Raw genomic sequence first — 26,862 nt, 5'->3', positions numbered from 1 at the left:
CTCTGGGAAATGAATCTGTCCCTCCAGCATGTCCTATTTATTTTTGTGCTGAGGTTTAGGTCCCTGGAGCATGTAGCTCTAAGGGACTTGGATTTTTTGAGGTGGAGCATGTCCATTAATTCTGGGTTTGACATGACTTTGTACATCAGGCATAGATCGCCTCTGAGTAGGCGGTAAGCAACTGAGTAGAGCTGGAGTTTCTTTAGTCGAGCTGCATAGGACATCTGTTTGTAGCCCATGATCCTCTTGGTGAGGTACTTTTGGGGTCTCTCCAGTTGCTGCAGGTGTCGGGTAAGGTACATCCCAAAAGGGGCATTGTATTCAATTATGGGCCTGATGAGTGACGAGTAGAGGGGCACAATGACCTCTCTTGATCTAGATGCGAACCCTTTCGTGATAAGGTGGGTTATATAAAAGGTCTTTCTAACCACTTTGGCAACGTGATTATCAAAGGAGAGATTACTATCTACGTTGGTCCCCAAATCTCTAATTACTTCTTCTGTACTTAATGGATTACCACCTATGTGGTAATTTGTGGGCACCTTGTTTTTCCCAAAGGGGATGACTATACACTTTTTAGCATTTAGCTTGAGGATCTGGCTCTGGCACCAAGCATCCATCTCTGAGAGACCCTTTTGGAGGATGCCTGTGTCAGCTGGAGATTCGATTATGGCCCCCAGTTTGCAGTCATCTGCGAACTTTGTCAGCCATAATCCCCCGTGTTAGCCTGAACCTCAGAGAAGTATATACTGAACAAGAGAGGTCCCAGAACTGAGCCCTGTGGGACGCCACTTGTAACTGGTTTGGATTTGGACATGGCACCTGTGATTCTGACCATGTGGGTTCTATCTCTGAGCCAGTTTGCAACCCATCTTGTGATATAGGGGTTGATACTTAAGCTGGTAAGCTTATTTATGATGCCCGAGTGGGGTATTGTGTCGAAGGCTTTTGCGAGGTCCAGGTAGGCTGTGTGGACTACCTTGCCCTCATCTATGGCTTTGGTAACTGTTTCAAAGAAATCAACTAGGTTTAAGAGGCAAGATCTGCCCTTAACAAAGCCGAGTTGGGTAGGGTCCAGTGTCTGGAGGCTCCCAATATCTTTGTTTATGAGTTCCATGATAACACGCTCCATAGCTTTACAGACCAGACTAGTCAGGCTTATGGGGCGATAGTTTCCGGGGTCCATTGTGGCACCACCTTTGTGGAGTGGGACCACTGTAGCTGTACGCCATTCTTTGGATACATATCCTGTAGTAAGGCTAAGTTTGAACAATGACTTAATGTGAGGGTTCAGTTCTTCTTGGAGCTCGTGTAAGACACAGCCTGGGACAACGTCCGGTCCCATAGATGCTGTGTTTTTTGCTTTGGAGAGGGCAACTTTCACCTGTGCATCTGTGATGTCAGGGAGGTTACATTCAGTTGTGATAGGAGTGGGGGGGAAGGGGGGGAGAAGTTTGCGCTGAATCTGTCTGCCAGGATGTTGGCTATGTCTGTAGGTTCAGTATATTTTGTATCGTTATGCAACAATTCAGAGCATATCTGGGAGTTTCCGCCCATGTTTCTGACATAACTAAAGAAGGCCTTGTGATTATCTTTAGTGTCTAGGGCAATTTTTCTTTTGAAACTGGCCTTTGATGATTTTATGAGGGATCAAAGTTTCTTGCTAATACTGATCAGAGATGCCTTCCCTTTTGGGATTTTGCTCTGTCATGTAGTAGCTTCCTCCTTCTGTTGTATAGCTTATTTATGGCCGGGGTCCACCAGACCGGTCTCCTGTTTTTGGAGGAGTGAGTCTTGGTTTTATTTGGGATAGCACGATCCATGCATTCCTGCAGGTGCTCATAGAATGCATTTGTAAAGGATTCTGCGGATTGGGCTGTATTATCCTCTGGCCCAGGGGCTTTGAAGGATTCCACCTCAGTCTTGAGAAGTGCAAAGTTGGCTTTTGAGAAGTTCTTTACAGTGATTTCCTTGGCTAGGGGTGGAGACGGGATATGGATGTCCAGGGAAATTTGTTTATGGTTTGATATTACCAATGAGGAGTTTATGTCTGGTGTGAAACATAGAGTCCCCATGTTGATGATGACCAGGTCCAATATGTTGTTCCTCTTGTGTGAGTGGTGACCAGTTGTTTCATTGTGTTAGAGTTTATAAATTCAAAGAACCATTGAGCGAGGGTGTTTGGGCTTGAGTAGTTTTCCCAGTCAATGTTTGGGTAGTTGAAGTCACCCAATAACATAGTGTTTGGAGAGACCTTCATATTCTCCAGTGTTCTCAGGAATGACAAGTGGGGTTCCTGTAACAGGGAGGGTGTTCTGTAGCAGGCTACAAACTGAAAGGCAGTTTTGCCCGCTGTTAGTTGCACATGAATGGTTTCCGATGCTTCGTGCAGTGCCACTAACCTGGAGGTGTAGGTATCTTTGATGAATATAGATACTCCCCCTCCTTTTGTGCTTCGGTCTGAGTTTTGGGGCCAAAACGCATATTATGAGTTCTAACCTGGTAGTGCTGGGGTGCTCTCAGGAGCCTTGAACCAGGTTTCTGTTACTGCACAGACACCGATTTTCTCCATACTGAGGAGAGTCTTGAGTGTGTGCATCTTGAGGTTTAGACTTCTGGCATTGAGTAGCATTACCTTTAGGTTTTTTATCTTTGGGTTGTCTATGGAGGTGGGTTTGTCCTTTGAGCCTTGCCTAAAAAGGCACTATGGGGTGGCAAGAGCCTTGGCCAGTATACAAAGCCTAAGGGTGACAAGTGCAAGCCGTCCCTAAGCAACGTGGCTTGTTGAGCATGTCATCCCAGGCAGACAGACACTGGATCCCCTTTGAATGACACCAATACTTTAGCCAATTGTTGAAACTGATCATTTTGTCTTTATACTGTGGCATCATTCTTGGTGAGGGCAAGATGCTACTCAAGGTCAGGGACATACCAGCCTGGGCTACATGGTCAGAGAGCTCCTCTATGTCTCTTTTCATGTAGTCCAGGGAGGTACGTCTCAGGTCATTCACACCAGCATGGATAATGACGGAGTCATACTTGTACTTGCTTTGGAGTGACCTGAGTGCTTGCATTATGTGGCGGATCCTGGCCCCCAACAGGCAGCTTACAGTGACCTTTTTCTTGTTCAGTCTGGTGAGTGGAACGTCAGTGTGCCGGACAATAGAGTCCCGTATAACAAGTGTATTTGGTGTGTTGTTTGGCCTTATGGGCTGTGACTGTGAGGCACACTGATTTTGTGAGATATGTGATTTGTGGGTATTGTTGAGGGGTGGCTGTTGCTTGCATATCTGCTTAGGAGGTCTTTGCTGTTTAGGCAGATTTTTATTTAGAGCCTCCGAGTATGTTTTTGTGTGTTTATGTGTTGGGTATGCAGAGGCAATAGGTCTGTGTGAGACTGGATTTGTGGTGTGGGTGGTTACCTTTTCCTCCTGATTGACTGTGCCAGTCTTGGGTTGAGAGAGCCTCCAGTTTGGCTGTGTAACTGCATCTCTCACATGTATTAGAGTTTGTTGGAAGGAGGAGAGGGTTGTCTGTGTACATAAGGCAATTGTAACATTGCCTCAAAATTCCCAGATTCACCAGATGGACTGGAGAGTAACCTTGAAACTGACCCTTGGACATACCAGATTAGTATAGGGAACTGTTTTTTTTACTGATCAGATTAGGGAAGGGAACTGATTTTTCACTTGATCAGGAAGGACCAATTGGGAGTCTAATACTTATGAGAAGTCAAGGAGGGTGTAGTGCTTTAGTTAGTGTTTCCTTATAAGAGCTGAGCAAGTGCAGGGCTTTAGAAAGAAAATAAGAGTGATTACTTTGAGAGTTTGAACAGTGCTAAGGGAAAAAAGTGAAGAGCAGACTTTGTGGAGCCTGGAATAGTTTAAACCTGTTTAGGCGGCACTGCCTGACGCTGCTCAGTGCACAAAACCGAGCAAAAAGAGAGTTGTAGGGTTTTAAGAGAGAGAGAGATCAAGGAGTTTAGAATTGACCCAAAATGGCCAGTTGGCAACCCATCGAGTGATGTAGGGATTAATGCCCAGCTTAGTAAGCATACACACACACACACACACACACACACACACACACACACACACACACACACACACACACACACACACACACACACACACACACACACACACACACACACACACACACACACACACACACACACACACTTGCCCCTTGCTTGCATTCACACACACACTTGCCCCTTGCTTGTATTCATACACACACACACACACACACACACACACACACACACACACACACACACACACACACTTGCCCCTTGCTTGTATTCACACACACACACACACACTTGCCCCTTGCTTGTATTCACACACACACACACACACACACACACACACACACACACACACACACACACACACACACACACACACACACACACACACACACACACACACACACACTTGCCCCTTGCTTGTAGTCACACACACACACTTCTCCCTTGCTTGTAGTCACTCACACACACACTTGCCCCTTGCTTGTATTTATACACACACACACACACACACACACACACACACACACACACACACACACACACACACACACACACACACACACACACACTTGCCCCTTGCTTGCATTCACACACACACACACACACACACACACACACACACACACACACACACACACACACACACACACACACACACTTGCCCTTGCTTGCATTCACACACACACACACACACACACACACACACACACACACACACACACACACACACACACACACACACACACACTTTCCCCTTGCTTGCATTCACACACACACACACACACACACACACACACACACACACACACACACACACACACACACACACACACACACACACACACACACACACACACACACACACACACACACACACACACACACACACACACACACACACACACACACACACACACACACACACACACACACACACACTTGCCCCTTGCTTGCATTCTCACACACACACACTTGCCCTTGCATGCATTCACACACACACACACACACACACACACACACACACACACACACACACACACACACACACTTGCCCCTTGCTTGCATTCACATACACACACACGCACTTGTGGCTTTAAAACACAAGAACCAGTAAGACGGTGATAGTCCATGATACCTCACTGGACTATATGAAGAGGGACATGGAGCTCTCTGAATACATGTGTCCCAGGTAGGTATGAATCTAGCCTTGAGTCACATCCTACCTTCAGCAATGATTATACGACAGGACCAGCAAAAATGACCTACTTCAACAAATGGCTTAGTTTCTGGTGTCACAACAAGGGGATTCAATCTCTGACAGCTTGGGTTGACATAACCGACAAGCCACTATGCTTTTCAAGAGATGGTTTGCACTTATCACCACTTGGCTTCTGAATATTGACAAAAACTTTGTCACCATAGTGCCTTTTTTAGGATATGCCAAGTTAAGCCTGCCAACATAATAAAAATCAGTCAGAAATACCTAAAGGTGCTGCTTCTCAATGCTAGTAGTTTAAATATAAAAAATGTATTACCTGGAAGCACTCCTTACCCTAGAAAATTCATACACATATATGCAGTCACAGAAACATAGTTCAGAACCGTAGTAATCACGCTGGCTATTAAAGTCTACAGTGCCTTTCATACATTTTGATCCCCCTCAGCTCTGAATAAAACATATGGAGGAGGTGTTTCAATGTTTTTAAAGTACTAATACAATGCTATACTGGTCCAAAAACATGACTGAATTGAGCTGCTGCTTGCCCAACTAACCACAGGTGTGAACCCCCATCATATCCTTGCATAATAGTGGTACTAAAATAGACACAGGAATGTTTAGAGGAGATGCATTAAACACGTTATAAAGCTAAACAAGGAGCAACATTAAACCATACAGCCCTGAAATCAAGTTAGTATCTAATCATACTGCCTATGCTGATAAAGCAATTTCAATGTCCATAACTGAAAAATCTGGCATGGTACAATTAATACTACTAAAGCTACTGATGTGTTACAGTAAGACAATCTAGCAGACCTGAGCGAACGGTCAGTTCATACAAGACCAGTGTTATTGCAAAATATCAATGCTAATAATACATATAAGTGGAAATAAATGGGTGCCACTGATGAAATTATATAGTATTCTCCATTCATAACGAATGCTCCTGCTACGCTGACTCAGCAGAAAGTACAGTTGTGTACCTACCATAAATGTAGATGTTCGAGTGTATTCACTGTTGCAGTCATTACTCTTGGGTTATCCTGCTGGCAGGCTACCCGCAGTCAGCCTGAATTCCAAAGTCTTGGTCCGGCGTCGGTTGCTGTCGCCTCTTCCCTGACGTCAGTGCGCCAGGGGTATAAAAGATGCAGCCAACGCCATTTTCTTCAGTTTTTCTTGCCCCAGATGTCAGGTGCCCCCAAAAGGGTAGACTAAAATTTATGCCAATAAACATGCATGCACTAAGGTAATCATTTCCTTCATCTACAAGCAAATACACCACATAGGTTGTATAGAATAGAGAAGTACAGATAAGACCCAGCAAAAGAAAGGGGGATGGTGGGAGGGTAACCTGGACTGCAACAGTGAATACACTCGAACATCTACATTTATGGTAGGTACACAACTGTACTATGTTCATCGTGTTTCACTGTTGCAGTCATTACTCTTGGGTTGAATCCCAAAGCTGAGGATGGGTGGCTGGGGCTAAATAGGATTAGGAGAGGCTATGAGGCCCTGCAGAACTGCAGTGGCAAAGCCTGCTCTGGATTTAGAGTAGAGAGGTAAGTGGTAGTGCTTTATAAAGGTGTGCACCGAACTCCAAGTTGCAGCCTCTAAGATGTCTTTGGTTGGTACTCCTCTGAGGAAGGCTGCTGCTCTGGTTGAATGTGGCCTAATGTCCTTAGGCACTGATTTGCCATGTTGTGAATAGCAGAAACAAATGCAATGACCTATCCATTTTGAAATAGTCTGCTTTGAGATAGCCTTTCCTTGTGATCCTGCAGCATATGCCACTAAAAGTTGCTCAGTCTTTCTGAAAGCTTTAGTTCTGTCCAAGTAGAAGTGTAGCTGTGTATGTCCAAAGAATGCAGAAGTCTCTCACTCTCACCCTTGTTCTGTGGGTTTGGATAAAAGGTAGGCAAGTGAATGGTTTGGTTAAGGGCCACACTGGACACCACCTTAGGCGTAAATGTCGGGTTTGTCCTCAGAGAAACCCTGTCTGGATGGAAAATGATAAAACGTTCCACAGCCATGAGTGCCTGTAACTCCAAGACTCATCTTGCAGAGGTTATTGCTAGGAGCAGAGCTGTTTTCCAGGATAAGAATTTTATATCAGCTGTTGAGGCTGGCTCAAAAGGAGGCAGTGTGAGTTTTCCCAAGACATAAATGAGGTCCCATGCAGGTATTGGTGCTCTCCTTGGAGGTCTTATGTTTCTGGCCCCTCTGAGGTACTGCCTTATTAAAGAATGAGAAAAGATAGGTGGTTCCGTATTGTAATGGGCTGAAATGGAAGAGGCATGGATCTTAATTGATGAAAAGGATAGGCCTCTGTCTCGCATCTCAGTTAAGTATTGTAAAATCTGAGGAATGTTTGCAACAAACGTGTCAATTCCTTGTGCCTGGTTCCAAGCACAGAATCTCTTCCATTTTTCTGCATAAGATTTTCTGGTACTGGGCCTCCTGGCCTCCAAAATAACATCCATTACAGCTTTGGGCACAGACATTGCCAACATCCTAGCTGACAGGTTCAGTGCAAACTTCTCCCCCCCACCCCACCAAAAGGGCAAATATCTATCACAGCAGAGTGCTGCCCCCCCGACATCTCAGATGCTCAGGTAAGAGCCGCTCTCTCCAAAGCAAAAAACACAGCATCAATGGGACCAGATGGTGTCCCGAGCTGTGTCCTACATGAACTCCAAGAAGAGCTAAACCTAAACATAAAACTACTGTTCAATCTCAGCCTTACTACAGGATATGTACCCAAAGAGTGGCGTACAGCAACAGTGGTCCCTCTCCACAAAGGTGGTGCCTCAATGGATCCTGGAAACTATCGCCCCATAAGCCTGACTAGCTTGGTCTGCAAAGCTATGGAAAGGATCATCATGGACCTCATAAATAAAGATATTGGGGACCTACAGACACTGGATCCTACCCAGTTCGGCTTTGTTAAGGGCAGATCCTGCTTCTTAAACCTGGTTGATTTCTTTGAAACAGTCACCAAGGCCATTGACGAGGGTTAGGTGGTCCACACAGCCTACCTGGACCTCACAAAAGCCTTCGATACAATACCCCACTTGGGCATTATAGATAAGCTCACCAGCTTAAATATAAACCCCTATGTCACTAGATGGGTTGCAAACTGGCTCAAGGACAGAACCCACATGGTTAGAATTGCTGGAGCCATGTCAGACTCCAAACCAGTTACAAGTGGCATCCCACAAGGCTCAGTCCTGGGACCTCTATTGTTTGGTATATATTTCTCGGAGGTACAGGCCAACACGGAAGGACTGTGGCTGACCAAGTTCACAGATGACTGCAAACTGGGTGCCATAATCGACTCTCCAGCCGACACAAGCATCCTCCAAAAGGGCCTCATAGAAACAGACAGAGCCATGGCCTCAAGCTAAATGCCAAAAAGTGTATAGTCATCCCCTTTGGCAAAAACAAAGTGCCCACAAATTACCACATAGGTGGTAATCCATTAAGTACAGAAGAAGTAATTAGGGACCTGGGGACCCAAGTTGATAGCAATCTCTCATTTGACAACCACGTGGCCAAAGTGGTTAGAAAAACATTTTATATAGCCCACCTAATCATGAAGGGATTCACATCTAGATCAGGGGAGGTCATCGTGCCTCTTTACTCATCCCTCATCAGGCCCATAATTGAGTACAATGCCTCTTTTGGGATGTATCTTACCAGACACCTGCAGCAACTGGAAAGACCCCAAAAGTACCTCACCAAGAGGATCTAAGGGCTCAAACAGATGCCATATGCTGCCCGGTTAAAGAAACTCAAGCTCTACTCAGTGGCATACCACCTGCTCAGAGGTGATCTGTGCCTGATGTATAAAGCCATGTCCAATCCAGAATTAATGGACATGCTGCACCTCAGAAAATCCAAATCCCATCGAGCTACGCGCTCGGGAGACTTGAACCTCTGCACTGAAATAAATAGGACATGCTGGAGGGACAGATTCATAACCCAAAGGCTCCCTTCACTCTGGAATAAAATCCCAGTCCAGGTTAGGCAGAGTCCCTCATTGACTCTCTTCAAGAGGAATATTGATGAGTGGATGGGAGATCGTAGGTTTACCCCGGGTATCACTTCTGTGTCACTGTTAGACAGAGGCACAGTATACTAACCTCGAAAAAGGGCATAGCAAAATTAATTTAAAATGGGTGGCGAAAGCCAAACACACTCTGGCTAGGCTTATAAATGCCCTAGGGCAGATAGCCTAGTATGAACCTATGAACCTATGAGTGTTCTGAATGGCTGCATTATCTGCCATGCTGCCAGATTTAAGGTTTTGAGTTGGCTGTGCAGGATCTGATTGTTTTGTTGGGTCAGTAAGTGAGAAATTTAAGGCAATGTCCAGGCTGGATCTTGAGACAAGTTCTTTAGGATTGGGTACCAGTGCTGGCGTGGCCAGTATAATTTTTGGCCTCTCTTGTCTGACCTTTAGGAGTACCTTGGGGAGGAGAGGCAGTGGAGGAAAGGCATATACTGTTAGGTTTTTCCAGCTGAAGGATAAGGCATCCACTTTCCATGCTTGCTTGTAATAAGTCCTTGTGCAGAATCTCTGTAGTTGGCAGTTGTGAGGGGAGGCAAACAGATCTATGTCTGGGCATCCCCATTTCCTTGTTATCATGCTGAAGACTTGTGGATCCAGTTTCCACTCGTTGGGATCCATGAGGTTTCTGCTTAGTTTGTCTGCCAGAGTATTTATCTTTCCTGGCAGGAATTGTGCTTGCAGGTGAACTTGATAAGTCAATGCTGTGTCCCACAAAGTCATGGCTTGTCTGCAGAGGGGATAGGAATGTGTGCCTCCCTGCTTGTTTATGTACCACATGACTATAGTATTGTCCGTCTTTATCAGTAGTTGTCCTGGATGAAGTAGATCCTTTAAAGCTGTCAGGGCATTTTGAACAGCTAGCATCTCTTTTTGATTGATATGAAGATGCATCTGGCTTGCGGGCCATGTGCCCTGAATACATTTTTCTGCCATTTGGACCCCCCCAGGCATAATCTGATGCATCCGTTGTTAGTGTCTCCCTGGCTGTGGGTAAAGGGAATGGCTGTCCCTTGTTGTGGTGACAGGCCTGTGCCCACCATCGAAACTCCTGTTACAGGCAGGGAATGAGGGTAATTAATGTTTCCAGGCTGTGGCAATGTTGAGTCCAAACACATTTTAGATACCATTGTAGTTTCCTCATATGCAGTCTGGCATATGGAATTAGCATGATGCAAGATGCCATGAAGCCCAAAGCCTGCAGAATTTTTCTTGCAGATAACTGGGTCTTTGTTGCCAACATTTTGAAGTCAGTTGCCTTTGTTTGTCTGGCATGAGATAAGCCATCTGGGCAGTTGTATTTAAGCTTGCACCCAGGAATATTATCTCTTGAGAGGGTACTAGTTTTGATTTATTTTTGTTTACTGTGTACCCTAGGCAAGTTAGTAATCTTTTTACACACGCCAGATGCTTTAGTAGAATGTCCTTGTTCTCTGCTTGAATAAGGCAGTCATCCAACTAAGGATATATTTGAATTCCTCTTTGTCTGCAAAATGCAATTACTGGTGCCAGGCATTTTGTGAAGACCCTGGGCGCAGTAGATAAGCCAAAGGGCAGTGCAGAGAATTGGTAGTGCATTGAGCCAGCTATGAATCTGAGGTATCGTCTGCAAGATTGTCTGATTGGGACATGGAGGTATGCCTCTTTTAGGTCCAAAGTTACAAGCCAAGCCTTCTCGCCCAGCATGGGCAGAAGCTGCTGCAGAGTCAACATTTTGAATTTTGGAACTTCCAGAAATGTGTTTAGAATAGACAGGTCCAGTATTGGTCTCCAGGCTTTGTCCTTTCTGGGTACCAAGAAAAGTCTCGAGTAAAATCCTTGTCCCTGCTCTTGCTGTGGTACTCGCTGAATGGCCCTCATGTCCATGAGGTATGAAACTTGCTTTTGTGCCTCTGCCCATTGATTGTATGGCAGGTCTGGCATACCTTTTGCCTTTGGCAGGGTGTGAAAGTGGAACCTGTAGCCCTGAGACACTGTATTCAAGACCCATTTGTCCTGGGTGATCATGTGCTAATTTTGTGAAAAAAGTGCTAGTTTTTCCCCTAAGGGGGGCTGCCAAAAGATAAGTGCTTTGTGCTGGCAGAGGAAAGTCATTGGGACTGTTTCCTGTATAGCTGTGATTTGTCTTCTCCGCTTTTGGAGGTAGAAGCACCCCATTGTTTAGGCCTGTATGAGCCTTGGGGCTGGGATCTGCCTCTGGGGCATCTGTATCTGCCTCTTTGTGGCCTGTCTGACACTGGAAAGGACCAATTCTTTGTGGGCCAGTTCCTGCTAAATCTGGGTGGTTGCACCTCTAAGAAATCCTTAACTGTCTGCATAGATTTTGCTTTGTCCTCCATTTTCTTCAACACCTCCTCTGCTTTAACACCAAAGTATCATACTGTAATGGAGCATCTAATAATTTTGCTTTAACATGATCAGGCAGATTCTGTTCCTTTAACCAAGCATGCCCCCTAATGACAGAACCCGTAACAGCGGCCCTGCAAGAGGCCTCCAGAGAATCAAAACCACATTGCAAAGTATGCCTTCATACTTGTTCAATTGCATGCAATAAATCCTGCATTTCCTTCTTTTCTGCACATTCAGAATTTGTTAATATTTTCTGTTTAAGCAGTGACGTTAAGTATTGCTGATATTTAAGCATATGAAATTGACAATTTAAAGCCCTCTTAGCCAAGGTAGCAGAAGTGTAAACCTTTTTCCCCCATCTGTCCAGTGCCCTTGAATCCCTAACAGAGGGGATAGAGTTTTTTGCAGTGGAAGCCTTGACCCCTTTGGGACCCTGAGAAATAGTTTCTGGGTCAGCAGCATGGTTTTTATAAAGAAATTTATGTGAATCTGGAACCCTGTAGTACCTGTCTGGCTTAACAGGTGCAGGGGGTAAAGAGTCAGGAGACAGGCCGGACTCTGAAAACACATCATCTACAATGTCTAAAACAGGGGGATAGCAAGAGGCCTGTGCTGAGGTAGTAAAGGAAAGTCTCTGAGCTTTTTCTTAGATTCTGAGTAGTCTTGGCTCTCCCAGTGGAAGTGCTCCCTCATGGTATGCAGGGTTTCCCCAAAAGAATAATCCTCAAGAGGAGAGGCTGAAGGGATAGATTCTTCAGCAGCAGAATCCTCATAGGAAGGAAGAGAGTATTCCTGTTCAGAAGAGAGTCATAAACTATATCAGGCAGCACAAAATAGGGCTAGAAGTGCATTCAAATGGGCTGTGTGTAGAATTACATTTTTAATTCACTAGGAAGACTTCTCTTACCAATGAAGCAAAAAATGCAGACGAAAATGCAGGCAATCCAAACTTTTCAGTAGTCCCTCAAACAAATGCAGTCGACAGGATACACGTACAATGAAAAGGAGTTCCACACACCACATGGGTTTTATTGGGTTGAGTGGGCTGGGTAAGGCAGGTCTGACATCACAATGTGGGAGGAACACTGGCTCTTCTGTACAGCATGCAAATCAGGCGGGGATTACATCACTTTGGGGGAGGAAACATCCCGATAGCTAGAGCAAGAGCAGATGGCAGATGTGACATCATAATTTCAGAGCCAGCTACAGGTTTTTCAAGTTGGTTTGCAAAGTGAAACAAAAACAGTATAGGAAGCTAGGAAGCAGAACAGGGAAAACAGTTGAGTGGGTTATTTTTTAAAGCTGCAAGGGTGATTTTTTTTAAGCTTTATCAAATAACAGGGACTGGAAGAGTCAGCAGGTTGGGGAATCTGCTTTAATATCCTGTTGTTTTCCTTTAAGTCACACTATCCAATTCCCCATTTTCTTTCCTGAACCTAAAAATGAGGGAGAAAGAATACTCCATACCTTGGATGTCCACAGACAACTTGGGTACTATCTTTCAGATTATCTGATCGATTGTTCATTTCTTGTAAAGATAAGAAAAAGGGGCAACCAGTGTCAAAACATGCTATTTCCAAATGGTTGTTTAAGGTTATTACCTTTTTTTATACTCCCATGACAAATCTTTTCCAGGCAGGGTGAACGCCCAAGCTACAAGGACCGTAGCTTCTACTATGGCTTTTTGGAAAGAGTTGGATTCTAGAAGTATTCTAGAAGCTGCTACTTCTTCTCTAGGTCTAAATCATGTTTCGCTAGGACCATTCTCCAAGGGCTCCTGGACCCTTCTCCTTCCTCCTCCCAAATATAGTTAGCTATGGTAATCTACCCATATAGCTACTATATAGGCCATATACGGCTACTGCAGCAGTGATCAATATGAAGAACATAATACAGTTGTGTAAGTTGAACTTACCATAACAGTAGATGTTCGAATGATTACTGCTGTAATAGCCACTCCCTCCCTCCAGCCTCCTTGTCTTTTGGTGTGTTTTTTTATGCCAGGGTGTGGACACTTATTTTTTGTTATTCCTAGCCTTGTCCTTTCTGTGCTCAACCTTCCTCTCTCTGCTGGCAAGAAAACTCTGAAGGGCTTTGCACCCAAACTTTTCTTTTAGTTAGCTCAGCTCGAGCTGATTGACAGTTTGAGCACGTGGAGGGTGCCATGAAGCTTTAGAAGCTGGATGGCTGTTATATCCTTGGCAGGATATAACCCACATAGCCCAGTTTTTGGATAATTTACCTTGTAGAGAAAGACGTCCAGGAAACTATAACTATGCCACTCTTAATGAAAGACAAATCAACTTATTTTTAATTACTTCTGACACTATATGACATTTAGTACTTGAAAATACAAAATGTTGAGAGAAACATGAATTTCACCGCTGTCAGCTTTATCAGCTTTCAGACTACACAATATTGTACAGGAAATGCAGACTACATGATATGCATACAGTAGACAGACTAAAGACACCAGTAATTTAAAGGCATAAATTAATTTGTTACAACACTTATCACATCTTCTGGGAAGGTTAAATAACTTGTACAGCCCTCATGAAATTTACTGACTACACTACTGCTACAAGCAACAAAGTAACTACACCCTTGCCAATAACTGACAATGTGACTACACCCCTGCCAGAACTGACAATGTGACTATATCCCTGACATAACTGACAATGTGACTATCCCTCTGCCACAAGTGATAATACAACTACACTCAGCTACAAGTGACAGTGTGACTACATTCCAACCAGAAGTGACAATGTGACTACACTTCTGTCACAAGTGACAACATGACTACACCCAGTCACAAGTAACAATGTGACTACATTCCTGCCACAAGTGACAATGTGATTACAGCCCTGCATAAGTGACACTGTGACAATACTCGTGCCATAAGTGACAATGTGAGTACACATCTGGCACAAGTAACAATGCAACTGTATCTTTGCCACAAGTGACACCCCTGACACAAGTGACAATGTGGCTAGACAGGTGCACCAATCCTGACTGCAAAGCTGTCATCACCATAGCACATTTTTGCTGTTGCAACTTGAACATAAAAACACTCTCTGAGATCAGTGATTTAATAACTTTAATAAGTAATCCACACTCCAAAAGAACTGGAACAGTACCAAAAGAAGTGCGTATTGTTCAATAGCAGGAAACTTCTAGATGGATTATGCAGCTGTAATCATGATGGGGGAAGGCCAAGAACCATTTTGAACTGGAAACTAAGTATACATTGTTTACAGATCTCTGAAACTCGATATAGCAGCTAGAATCAAACAATGATTTCCCAAGATGCTGCACTCTCCTTGTCATATAACTGATGTTGTTTGAATGTAACATTTGTCCTAGTCACTGCTACACAAGTTAACTTTTAGGAAGGTTGTAGTTAACAATGCCTAATCTACATCTTAAAAAAGCTGACAACAAATAAGTAGACACTACTTAGGTCACATTCTGGTCCATTTCTGTTTACTATTTTCATGATTACAGATGTTGACATTTACAGTACAGTCTAAATACAGAATGCCAATAACTGTTCTAGTTTCTGCAGGCAAATCCAGTTTATAAGTGCAAAATAAACTGTAGCACACCTTCTCAATTCCGGAATATTCGCTAACCCCAAATAATGTGAATTTAAATTCCTGTAAGACCACAGCAATTTTCTTTGGTGGAAAAATATCCATCTTACTTGGCCATCATTTTAAAGCTTCAAATAATCCACAGTAAATATGCTGAAGTGATGTCAGTATACTCCAGCTCCCCAAGCTATACCCATCACTGGAGTATCCTTAACATCCTGAACTGGACAACTTTATCGTACTGGCTCTAATGTTAACACGTCTGCTTGGTCTGTAAATTAGTACCTAACCCATTGCTTACATGTTGCTTGCATAAAAGGAAGGCACAAACCTATAAGAAATGTCATCTCTTCTACTACATGATACTAGAATTTTACAAAAGCACCTTTCTCAAAAAGGCGTTGTCTATTCCCTCACTATGGATCTAACTTCCTGTTGATATTCACAACTCTCAAGCATTTTTATCTTCAAACAGCAAATATTAGTAAAAATCATAAAGTACATTCTGTCCCTTTACAATGGCTCTGTCTAACTCAAATATGGAATCTGTTCTACCACTGTTTAAATAGCTTTCTCAGCCCTTTTAACCGTTACCAGCTAGATCATTTAAAACTGCTAACATGTTTTTGTACCCCACACTCACTTACTTTTATCAGCTAACAAGGTTGTCCTGTCTTCTTCCACTTCCTACCAACCCCTACACTTCCTTTTGCTCTTCTTTACCCCCTGCTACCTGCCAGTCAAAGCCCTCTTGGTAAATAAGCCCATTTCTTCTCCTATTACCAGAAGTGAAAAGAGACCAGGAGGAGCTGTGATTTAGGCAATCATCAGTGGAGGTTAGAACAATTTGCTTTTAGCCCCTAGTTCCTTCCATGCACCCTGTGACAACCCATGAATGGAATAAGTATTGGGCATCAGTGCTGTATTACCCCTCAATTTTGCAAGAGGTTGACTTCAACTACTGTCCTGCCTGCCCATAGAAGGCACTGCATGTTTTTTCCCCCAGTGACCACTAAAGAAATCAATCCATGCCCGTCTTCCCTGCCTCTGCCATCAAGCTCCTGAGCTGCTGTTTGAACTTGTGTCATCTGGGCCATAGTCAGAGCTTTATCCTTCTAAACCAGCGGTAGAAGCTTCATCAGCCTTACACTTGCCATTACATTCTGGTTTTCCTTTCACAATTTTCCTCTTTTTCATGCTGTATAAGACCCATTAACTCCATGATGGCAGACACCCCACACCACATACACATGCACATGCGTGCATACACAGAAACACACACAAACCTTTTGTGGCATATTTCTGTTCTTGTTCAGGATAGGACTGAAAACTATAAATTCCCTTTTCAATTGCAGACCTGTTACACCAACAGTAAGGTCCTACTAGATAATACCCATATTTTGTACTAATTGTCAAATGTCCTATGTCATTCTAGTACAAATTACAGTAGTGCTTAATTTTGTTAGTGTTCATTGCCAAAGAGAAAATTTCAAAATTCAGGTTAACCTAAACAACAAAAGGGATGCAGTGTTTCTGTATGGGATAATTCCTTCATTCAGTTACACACACACACACACACACACACACACACACACACACACACACACACACACACACACACACACACACACACACACACACACACACACACACACACACACACACACACACACACGCACACGTAACAAATTCTATGATTTGTAGAAGTAAGGGCAAACCTGCTTCAAGAATGCAGATTTAGTCAGTACTGTAACAAGGTGAATGGTATGGTAAAAAGGTAAACAGTGTGGTAAAAAGGTAAACAGTATGGTAAAAAGGTAAACAGTACAGTAAAAAGGTAAACAGTATGTTAAAAAGGTAAACAGTACAGTAAAAAGGTAAACAGTATGTTAAAAAGGTGAACAGTACAGTAAAAAGATAAATGGGCTTGCAAACTTACTTTCATTGTTCGCATCTACAATACTTAATGACACGTTAATGCATGCTGTGGATTTTAATTCAGTTTAGACTGTGTATCTCTTGTTCACATACTGCTTTTTCATAGTTATGATATGTTCATTGAACCTGGGTTGCATTAAGTATAACTTTTTATGTGTAACAGTACTGCATATACTGTATAAAAAGCACCTCACATTAGACTTTCTGTATGAAATATGATGTACATACTCTTGGGCAACCATTTGGAATCAAGTTCTTTTAATTAATATAGTTCTACATTTTTATCCAATAGACTTGCTGTAAAATAGTGCATTGACTTCTATTTGCAGGCATAAGAAGGAGCAGATCTACATGGTCAGTCTAGTGGCTAAGACTTTTTTTATTAAAACAGTGTTAGACCACAACACACAAAAGTTGTTTTAAAGTGTTTAGAAGGGACTGCTGGAGATGTCTGCAGTGAACTTTCTTTGATGGATTCACCCCAGACTTAGACTACGGTTTCAGTGAACAGGAGTTTGTTTGGTGAGTGTCCCCCACCATTAAGGTTTGCATCTACTGTAGAAGATTTATAAAGGGTGCCAGGCAGAAAATGCAATGCAGAATTCATTCAGCCTGGGACAGAATCTAGGCATTAGGTTGAAAACAGAGAAAGTACTTGGAGATGTAGACTGTTCTAGAAAACAGAGGAAGAACTTGGAGATGTAGACTGTTGTATATCCAGTTATGTTGACTTCTCAGATTTTGTTCCCTGATTGCAGTCCAGAAAGTCCCTGTATGAGAGGTGAAACAGGACACATTTTATTCTATGGGAAAGGTCATCCTACTCTTTATTTTTATGCTCAGAGTTTATGTGGTATTATCTGAAGGATTTTTGGTCTGTATTAAAGAAATCCATTATGACATTCAGATGAGGTGAGTCAAGACCTAGAGTTTGTCTGACAGTGCAAACTATTTGGCTGGAGGCCAGAGAATGAGTCTACTTAATTTTAGTCTATAGCATACATCAGCAGTTTTGGGGGGATACTTGAAAGCTCTATTGCCTGAACCTCCTGCATGGGCTATAAATGAGGAAATGGTGGATCTAAGCTTACAGTGACAGAAGGTTTTCACATTTCTAACTTCTAAGCAGAACAAATCACTATTTGGTAATCCCTGGGTATGGGTAAAAGTGTTGGGTTGGTGGTAAAAGATGAATTAATCATCTTGAAGATGTCTCGCAGTTATAATGCTTTAGTTATCTGAAAGTGGGCATTTCCCAACCTCATCTGCAGCTGACCATAAATAGATGGCCAACGTTTGTTCAGTTTGACTGTTATTCCCATATTTTGTGTAAAGTTGGTAGGTTTGTTTGTTCTGAGGAGATAAACATAGGATGTGACTCCCCTGGAAAATGAATGCCGTATGTTTAGTTTCTGAGTGATGAGATGGTTTTCTTAGAATCAGCACTTATCCTATAGTGGAACAAATCATGGAGGTTTTCACTGGAAATATCCTTTAAGGGGTAATGCTGTCAGTTATTAAGGGTATACTGATGAACAGATATACCACCTCCAATGACATATGATAAAAGATGGAAATGTGAACTTGAATTTTTCAGCACATAAATAATGTTGATAAAAATTTTAGATTTTGTGTTACATGACTGTATTGATGATAACTGGAAAGTTTATCTATACAATATTGTTGTATCCTTATGGTGGTGTTTTCTAGTTGTTCAGAAAGGATAATGTTTGGGAAAAGAGTGCTAGATAGGCAGGATGTTATATTCGTATATTTTAAATCCCTTAACATTTTTATCTCACATTTTGAATGAACTGATAAATATATATGGGGGCAGGTTTCCTGGAACTCTGAGGAGAGATATTTGGATCTTCTAGCTTGTCTTTCCTAGAAAGACCCTTAGTTAAACACCTTGCAGGTCCCAGAGGGGCATCTTAGCAGCTAGGACAGTTAAGACTATTGGTAGAAGGTGACCCTAGAAAGGCTCACCAGAAAATGGGGAATTAATGCCTTGATTCAAGCAGGTTTTGCTTGGTGACCAGACCTCAGTTAAGGACATGGACACGTTCAATACTTTCTGTGTCAAGGCCTCTGAGTTTTGGGCATGAGAGGGAGCTGTCTTTGTTGTAGCACTTTGGATCTTCTTCTGTGCTGAACTGAGATCTGTCTTCCTCCATTTTATCTTTATTTATTTCTCTTAGTTGTTTAACACTTGATGAGTAAATGGGGCTGATCTTTTGGGAAGGGGAATTGGTTGGGGCTCAAGATTTAATATCTTGGTTTGTTGCGTGGAGGGAGCCCCCGATTATTAAGCCACTCTTGACTATAAAGATATAGTTGGAGTGAGAACAGTTTTTTGATTACTTACCCTGGTCTGGTTTTGATCCACTGTGTTTCAAATTGATAAGTCTTGAAATAGTTAGTTACCTAGCTGGTTTACTTACTATTTGTAAATGTAAAATATTAGAACTTTTTTGAAAAAGTCCAAGATATTGTAATTGTTGGATAACCTGTATTTGATAGCAGGTCTATTTTTGGAAAATATCTGCTAAGGACAACTGAACATATCTTTATTTGTTATGATCTTTTTACTACTGTTAAAGAGTATTTTCAATTTCAACAAAAGATCTAAAGTGAGTGAAAAATAAGCTTCAGTTATTTTTTAATTAATTGAGTTGAATGTATTACATGACTATTCAGGAACATGTTTCCTGGATCTCCCATGGAAATGGACTTCAGGCTACTGGATGTATCTAGTTACCACAATGTCACTAAATGTGCTGCGATAACTGAAACTGAGAAAAATCCTTCTGTGAGGATGAATTAGGGAGAAAAATGTAGCAGATGATTTTGATGCAGTCCCCGTAATAGCCAACAGCCTTCTTTGATAACCCACATTGTATTTTTGACTGCCTAAGAGGTAAGGGCAAGTATGAGTGAAAGTTAGGCAATTGATATGTACCTGTGCCTCTCCATCTAAATGTCTGAGCTGACAGCTGTGTTGCAGAACAAAAGCCAAGTTTCTAAGTAATCTGTCTGATGCGTACAAACTGAATTATAACTAAACAGCTTTCAGAGATACAATGAAGGGGGTAAAGATCAATATAATATGTATAACTATATCAGATGATGAATTAGAAACAAATAAAATCAGAAGCATGATATTTCTTAATGGAACACCCAAAACATTATTAACAAAATGGGTTGGGGTTCCCATGTTACAGGGACCCTGTTATTTGAAGCTGATAAGTCAAAAGCTATCCACAGTGCCAATATGACTTTGTTTTTCACCTTTCATATAATTAATAACAACAATGCAAGAAATTAACATTACATAACCATACTGGAGCCTAACATCTATTTAATTCCCACTTTCACAGTTTTGTTATATTTTATGATACCTCAACTGTTTCTTGACCAATACAATGGTGGAATAGAGTTCAGTTAACAAGTTCAGGCAGCAGAAGGGAACGTGCATACAAAAGTATGGCTGAAACATAAAGAAGCTGATGTTCATATGTAGAAGTAATGTAGACAAATAAGAGAGGAACAACTTGGCAACAGTAAAGAGTTATACAAATAGGGATTTAATGTTAATGTCAATGTAAAACTAATTAATAATAATGCATGTATTGCTTTCTCAGCCATGGAACTTCTTTTGTGTCTATCCATCGGAATTCTGAGTGCGTATGTGACAACAGTCAGCAGTCAGTCATTTGGTAAGGAAACTTGAACTTTAATTTTATGTCATTTTTTTTCCATAGAGCAATTTGCATGTTAACAATATAGTTTGTGACCATTAATTGCATTGTCCTGTGTTGCTAGTGGCAGGTGTCCCCAAGACACTTTCTGCACATCTGAGTTTTAGGGAAAGGCACCTAAACTTGATGTAATCTAGATAAGTAGCTACATTCATATGGTGAAAACATGGAGTTTTAACATGTCTTTTTTTGGCAGTTCACTGACCACATCCCTCTCTCACGACATAAGCTCTGCTAGTTTTCTGGCCTCTCTTCTACAACACATTATAGTAACAGCAGCAAATCTCTTAGCCCAGCCACATAAGTCACAGTGATGGTGAATACTGTTGAAAGTAATATGGCTGAAGCATTCTGATTTTAGCATGGCCTGCAATGTTTGATAATGACACCACTGCATTACAGCATAGCAGATCGTGTGTTGGGTTGCGAAGCATGAGAATTGGATATGAATTTAAATTATTTAAGAGTTTCAGCATGAAAACCAACCAGAAGTATGCCATTTAACTTCCTTGAGTTCCTTGATCTATTCAGGAAAGGGAACACTGCTGATGAGTGTAATATAATTACTCAATCAACAAATTGCTAAAAATAATACAGAAAAAGACAAGAGCAGAAGTGAAAGATAGTAGATTTTATTTAATTTATGTATTTATTTTATTTAATTATTTAACATTATTTAAGAAAAGAATCTAATACTTTTCTTAAATAATGGCATAGTATAATGCCTGTTTACTGCCCTTCCGCGGATGTCTGGGTCGCGGCAGTTTCTGATGTACTGCGGGCGCGCCGCGAGTACACATGACTAATGGCAAAAAGCAACGGAGAAGAAAGATCTCCATTGCTTTTTAGTGTCTCGCTATGTTAAATGAGTTTAACATAGCGAGACAGCAAAATAAACAGCGGACATCTCCGTTGCTTATTTTAAAGCTATGTTAAACTCATTTAGACATAAAAAAAAAACGGAGATCTTCTCTTTTCGTTGTTTTTTAAACACTGTCTTGCTATGTTAAATGGGTTTAACATGTAAAGACAACTTTAAAATAAGCAACAGAGATCTCCGTTGCTTATTTTAAACTATCTCGCTATGTTAAACCCATTTAACATAGCGAGACAGTTATACTAATGCAAAAAGGACCTTTTCCATTAGTATATGGTATAATAGATTTTATTTAATTTATGTATTTATTTTATTTAATTATTTAACAAAATCTAAAGTTATGGACCTTGGTAGTCTGATTAAATTTAATTTACATAAAGAAGACTAGTTGAATGTGTAGCATTATTTTTTAATTCAAAGACTGTGCAATATTCTTCCCTCAAGAGAAAAATACCAAAATGCTGTTATTTACAAACTTAATATTAAATACTAATAAAATACACAAATTCCATTTATCAATAGTTTACAAAGTTCTTTCAGAATGCAAAAAAAAAAGATATTCTTGGCTATCTGAATTTTATAATTTAGCCTTCTTTCCCAGACTTAAACTATAACAACCTGTCAATATTTCGTATATTTTTCACAAACTGTTTACTCTGCAGTTTTGATTAACTCAGTTTTTTAAGTTTTGTATAATGCTTATATCTAATTCTCTCAATACATTTCAAAGGCTACTCTTATGAAGTTTATTGAACATAGCAAAGAAAATCATTGCATAAACAAAACAGTGAACAGAACAGTCTTCCTGTTTTACAATGTTCTTTAATCTTTTATTAAACAGATACATCTCTGCAATAAAAGTGTGCTCTAAAATGATTATCGTGACTACAAAATTTAGTTCAGCTTATTGAAAAATATAATACTAATATTCTGAAGATTTACGTGGGAATTCAGAAACTCTGGGCCTGTGATCAAGGCCAAGCTAGCACTATTTACATAGCGCGCATAATGAACCTTGGCGATTCTTACCTATGCATGCGGCCAGGCCATAGTGAATGACAAGCAGCTATTTGTCAGGGCCACAGTACAGACCTATGACCAGATTGTGTTAGACTATCTCGTGGTCAGAATAAAGTATGAGTAGCTTGAACACCTGTGATAGCCGTCGCAATACCGTGAGAAATAATACAGTGTACAGATGTAATTCAAATCAATACATCTGCATTAAAATGTTCCATGACAGAGAAAATGCCAAAGTTGGCTAAGGGTGGAGTGTACAGGTTTCACTACAGTAACAGACATCACAGAGATAGACGGGAGAGTACAGAGGGAGCTGCCCACCAAAGAAGGGCTGCAAAAATCAGTGCAGAAGGTGATCTGACAATACCTGAACTTGGAATAATTAGATAGGAGAGGCAGGATACAGTAAAATAATATGATCTACTGACCTGCACCAGTCCTAAGAACATCGGAGTTTGATCAGTGGACCTGTACTATAATGTGAATGTCATTAAAAAAAAGAAAATATGAGACCCTGAGGGAAGCTGACCCATCACTTTAACCCACTTGCATTTTATCTTCAGTTCCTTAACAAGGTGAGCCACCAAAGAACACAGATTAGAGGTGTCACAAAATACACATTTCAGAGGATTGCAACACATCTGCAAATAGATAGCAAGAAAAGAAAGATAGGACTTATGGACTTGAATGCATTTACATCTTAGTGAGAGTCTCTCTTCCAATGCATTAGTCTAGGGAATCACAGAAACATACACATACTGAAGGTATCAGAAAAACACATTTTATAGGGGAATTATTTAGTTATTTATTATTTATTTTATTTGTTCTACATTTGTTTACTGGGAAAGTCTGTCTGGACGCATGTACTTTTTTATTGGCGGCCCGGGAAGAAAAGCTCCATACGTGACAAAAAAACATCTATACTACAAAATACATAATCAAATACATACTCAAAAGGGATCGGTAGTACATAAGAGGAAATTTACAACACATCACAGTACTTGTAAAACATAGTATGAAACAAGTAAGACAAGTTTACAGCAGTCAGTCAAAAATGAAACAAATGCATAATAACTTTGATTAGTAACTATAGATGATATTAGCATATGAGTATGTAGAAGACATTTCAATAAGGAGGTAACACTGCAAGAAGGTCAGTAAATCAGGGAGAATAGTGAGTGTCTGTACTATCTAGGACAGGTACAGTCACAAAGCCATGAATTATTAAGGTGATTTTTCAATACCTTTTTAAAGAGAGGCAAGGAGGTAGTGGAGGATATGTTGGACAGTAGAGTATTCCAGATTCTAGGAATAACATTTGAAAGAAGAGAAAGAAGAGAGGGATGTAACACATTTGCAGACTGATAGCAAAACAAGAATGATGGGCTTCAAGGGATATGAGCCCATGTCTGCCGTAGCAATACTGTCTTTTCCGGTGCATTAACATGGGCAGCCACAGAAGCACACAGACTGAAGGGGTCAGAAATTACACATTTCAGAGTAATGAGGCACATTTACAGACTCCAAACTGAACATTGTAAAACAGCATATGACCCACAGGGGATTAGAACCCTCCACCCCTGCATTAAAACTGTACAAATTACTTCAGGAGTAAAATTTAATATGGAAGCAAGTAGACTAAAGTTAGTAGTTTTACCTTATTTCATATTTGCATAGTGATGCACAGAGGCATGCAGCCCATTTGTGCTACTGATGAAAAGTTCCACAGTGCGTGGCATGGATTCAGCTTCAATTTTTGCCATTCAAGGAGGAGTGCCATTTCACATGGTTACATATAAGCACTAACATTACACTCTGTGAAACATTATAACATCTGACCATAAAAAGATGATTTTATTATATAAACCCTTTTTCTGCTCATGTGTGGTGTGTTTATTTTTTTTACCAGATGAGAAGTTGGATGGGCGGCATAATGGCAAAGCTGATAGTGTTGTTGCTTCACAGCAAAAGGTTCTCTGGTTTGATTCTCGGCTGGAGTGTCTACTGTGTGAAATCTGCATGTCCTCCTTGTGTTTACATGGATTTCTTCTGGGTGCTCCATTTTTTTCCCCACATTCCAAAGACATGCAGTCGATGGACTGGACACTCTAAATTGGCCATAGATGTGAGTATGCATTCAAATGCGTGGTATGGAAGAACTACCGTGGCAGGGCTAGCCATCTGGTGGTGTAAACCTTGGCTGCAGATGACACCCCGAGCCCATGTGCAACAATGGGATAAAGGTATTGTAGATGTACGGATGGATGGATTAAAGGTTGGAAATGGGAGTATAGGACAGAGATGAAAATGGGAAGGAATCTGAGGACAGAACACAAGCTGAAAAATATGAACTGGGCAGGATAAAAGTGGGATAAGTGCATAACCTTCTGTTTCTTAACTCCATAATCATGGAGAATTCCAACAATTACTTATGGATTTCAATTCTCAATTGTTTGTCAGAAAAGTACACATTTTATGATGAACACATCTAATAATATGATGCAATCATCAGTCAAATATTTGGGAAGCTGAGAGGTATGGGTGGGAGCATTTATTTTGGGGGGGGCAGGTGCCTTTTTACTTATTTTTTAGAGAAGGGAAGGTTTGGAAAGGAAGTCAGGGAAGGAAGAGGTCTATAAGAGATGGAAGTTCAGTATCAGGAAAAGGTAGACGACTGAGAAGGAGGGGGTAACACAAGGAGGGAGAAGACAATGGTGAAGGAGACATCAGACAGAGGGAAGACAATGGTGAGGGAGGGCTGTACAACATAAAGGGGTAGGCATGGTTACAAATGGAAGGGGAAAACCAGGTTGGGGATAGGAGATGGTGTTCACAGATGCAGTTTCTACAAGCTTAGACCCAGTGGGAGATCACTTGTCATACTGGGGACCACTATCACTGGGTCTTGGATCAGAAGGTGGAGCCAGCATTGGGCAGGGAAGTGACACTACAAGTTGCTGGAGCATGGTCTCCATGCGGTTGATGTGGGCATCCAACTTTCTGTCTGTTATCTCCTATACAAGCTCTGACAGCTCCTGATGAGTGAGAAAAGTGTCACCTTCACTTTCACACTGCTAATAGCAAGTACCACTGTCCCACCTAAGAGTGCAAGGTTACCTGATGCAGGTGGTGCAGGTAAAGCAGGAGGTGTGCAGACAAGTGTGGCAGGCTAGGAAGCAGATGTGCTGGGCAGCTCTGGTAATGTTGGTGATGGTTGTGACAATGCTGCCACAGGCTTTGCGGTGGGAGAGATGCAAGTTGCTGTACTGCTGCATTTAACAGAAACAGAATGTGTGTGTGTGTGTGTGTGTGTGTGTGTGTGTGTGTGTGTGTGTGTGTGTGTGTGTGTGTGTGTGTGTGTGTGTGTGTGTGTGTGTGTGTGTGTGTGTGTGTGTGTGTGTGTGTTTGGGGTGGAGAAATACAAACACAATTAATATTACATTCTTAATTATATTGAAACTGATATTAATACAGTAAAGTATAACAACCTTTTAATAGTAGGATTTACACAGATATGTCATCAAACTCTGTGATTAAAATATATGGGGGGATTACTACAAAAGCATTTCTCACATGCAACCTCACATAAGAGAATATTAATTGCAGAAGCTATTTATCAAGAAAGTACTTCTTTTTTTGTGCCCTGTGATGATATTTGAGTTTTTAAAATAATAAAACTGCACATATAAACATGCTGATCACACAGTAAATATGTCCATAACAGGTAATAGACAAGGGGCAAATACATCGATTTTATACCTTTTATGTAATTGTCAGTGGTGCAAGAGGTAGTGCACTTGTTTTTGGTACAGAAGGCTATGGGTTCTATTCCTACACCAGGGGAATAGACTGATGACACTGCAGTGCAGTATAAGGGGGTGCTGCACTCCAGAGTGTATCATCCTTTGGATGAGACATTAAACCAAGACCCTTTTGCTTGAGTTGTTGGTAGTTCAGGTGGGTGTAAAAAAGGAGAAGTTTCCCAATGCCCTGGTCAAAT

General features: G+C 41.4%; 1 protein-coding gene across 1 annotated transcript in view; it reads left to right on the top strand.

Annotated features, from left to right (window-relative positions):
- The window catches only part of LOC122809444 (cerebellin-4-like), a 147,758-nt gene that overhangs the window by 45,519 nt on the left and 75,377 nt on the right, over positions 1–26,862 (top strand). The window contains exon 2 of the mRNA XM_044080963.1: positions 20,849–20,923. Within this exon, the coding sequence (XP_043936898.1) occupies positions 20,849–20,923 (75 nt within the window). The remainder of the gene's footprint in view (positions 1–20,848; positions 20,924–26,862) is intronic.

Source organism: Protopterus annectens, chromosome 8.part0 (genome assembly GCF_019279795.1).
Source record: "Protopterus annectens isolate FY-2018-M chromosome 8.part0, PAN1.0, whole genome shotgun sequence".
NCBI classification, from domain to species: domain Eukaryota; kingdom Metazoa; phylum Chordata; order Ceratodontiformes; family Protopteridae; genus Protopterus; species Protopterus annectens.
The sequence above is the reverse complement of the archived record's forward strand: the minus strand, read 5'-3'. Positions and strand labels throughout refer to the sequence as shown.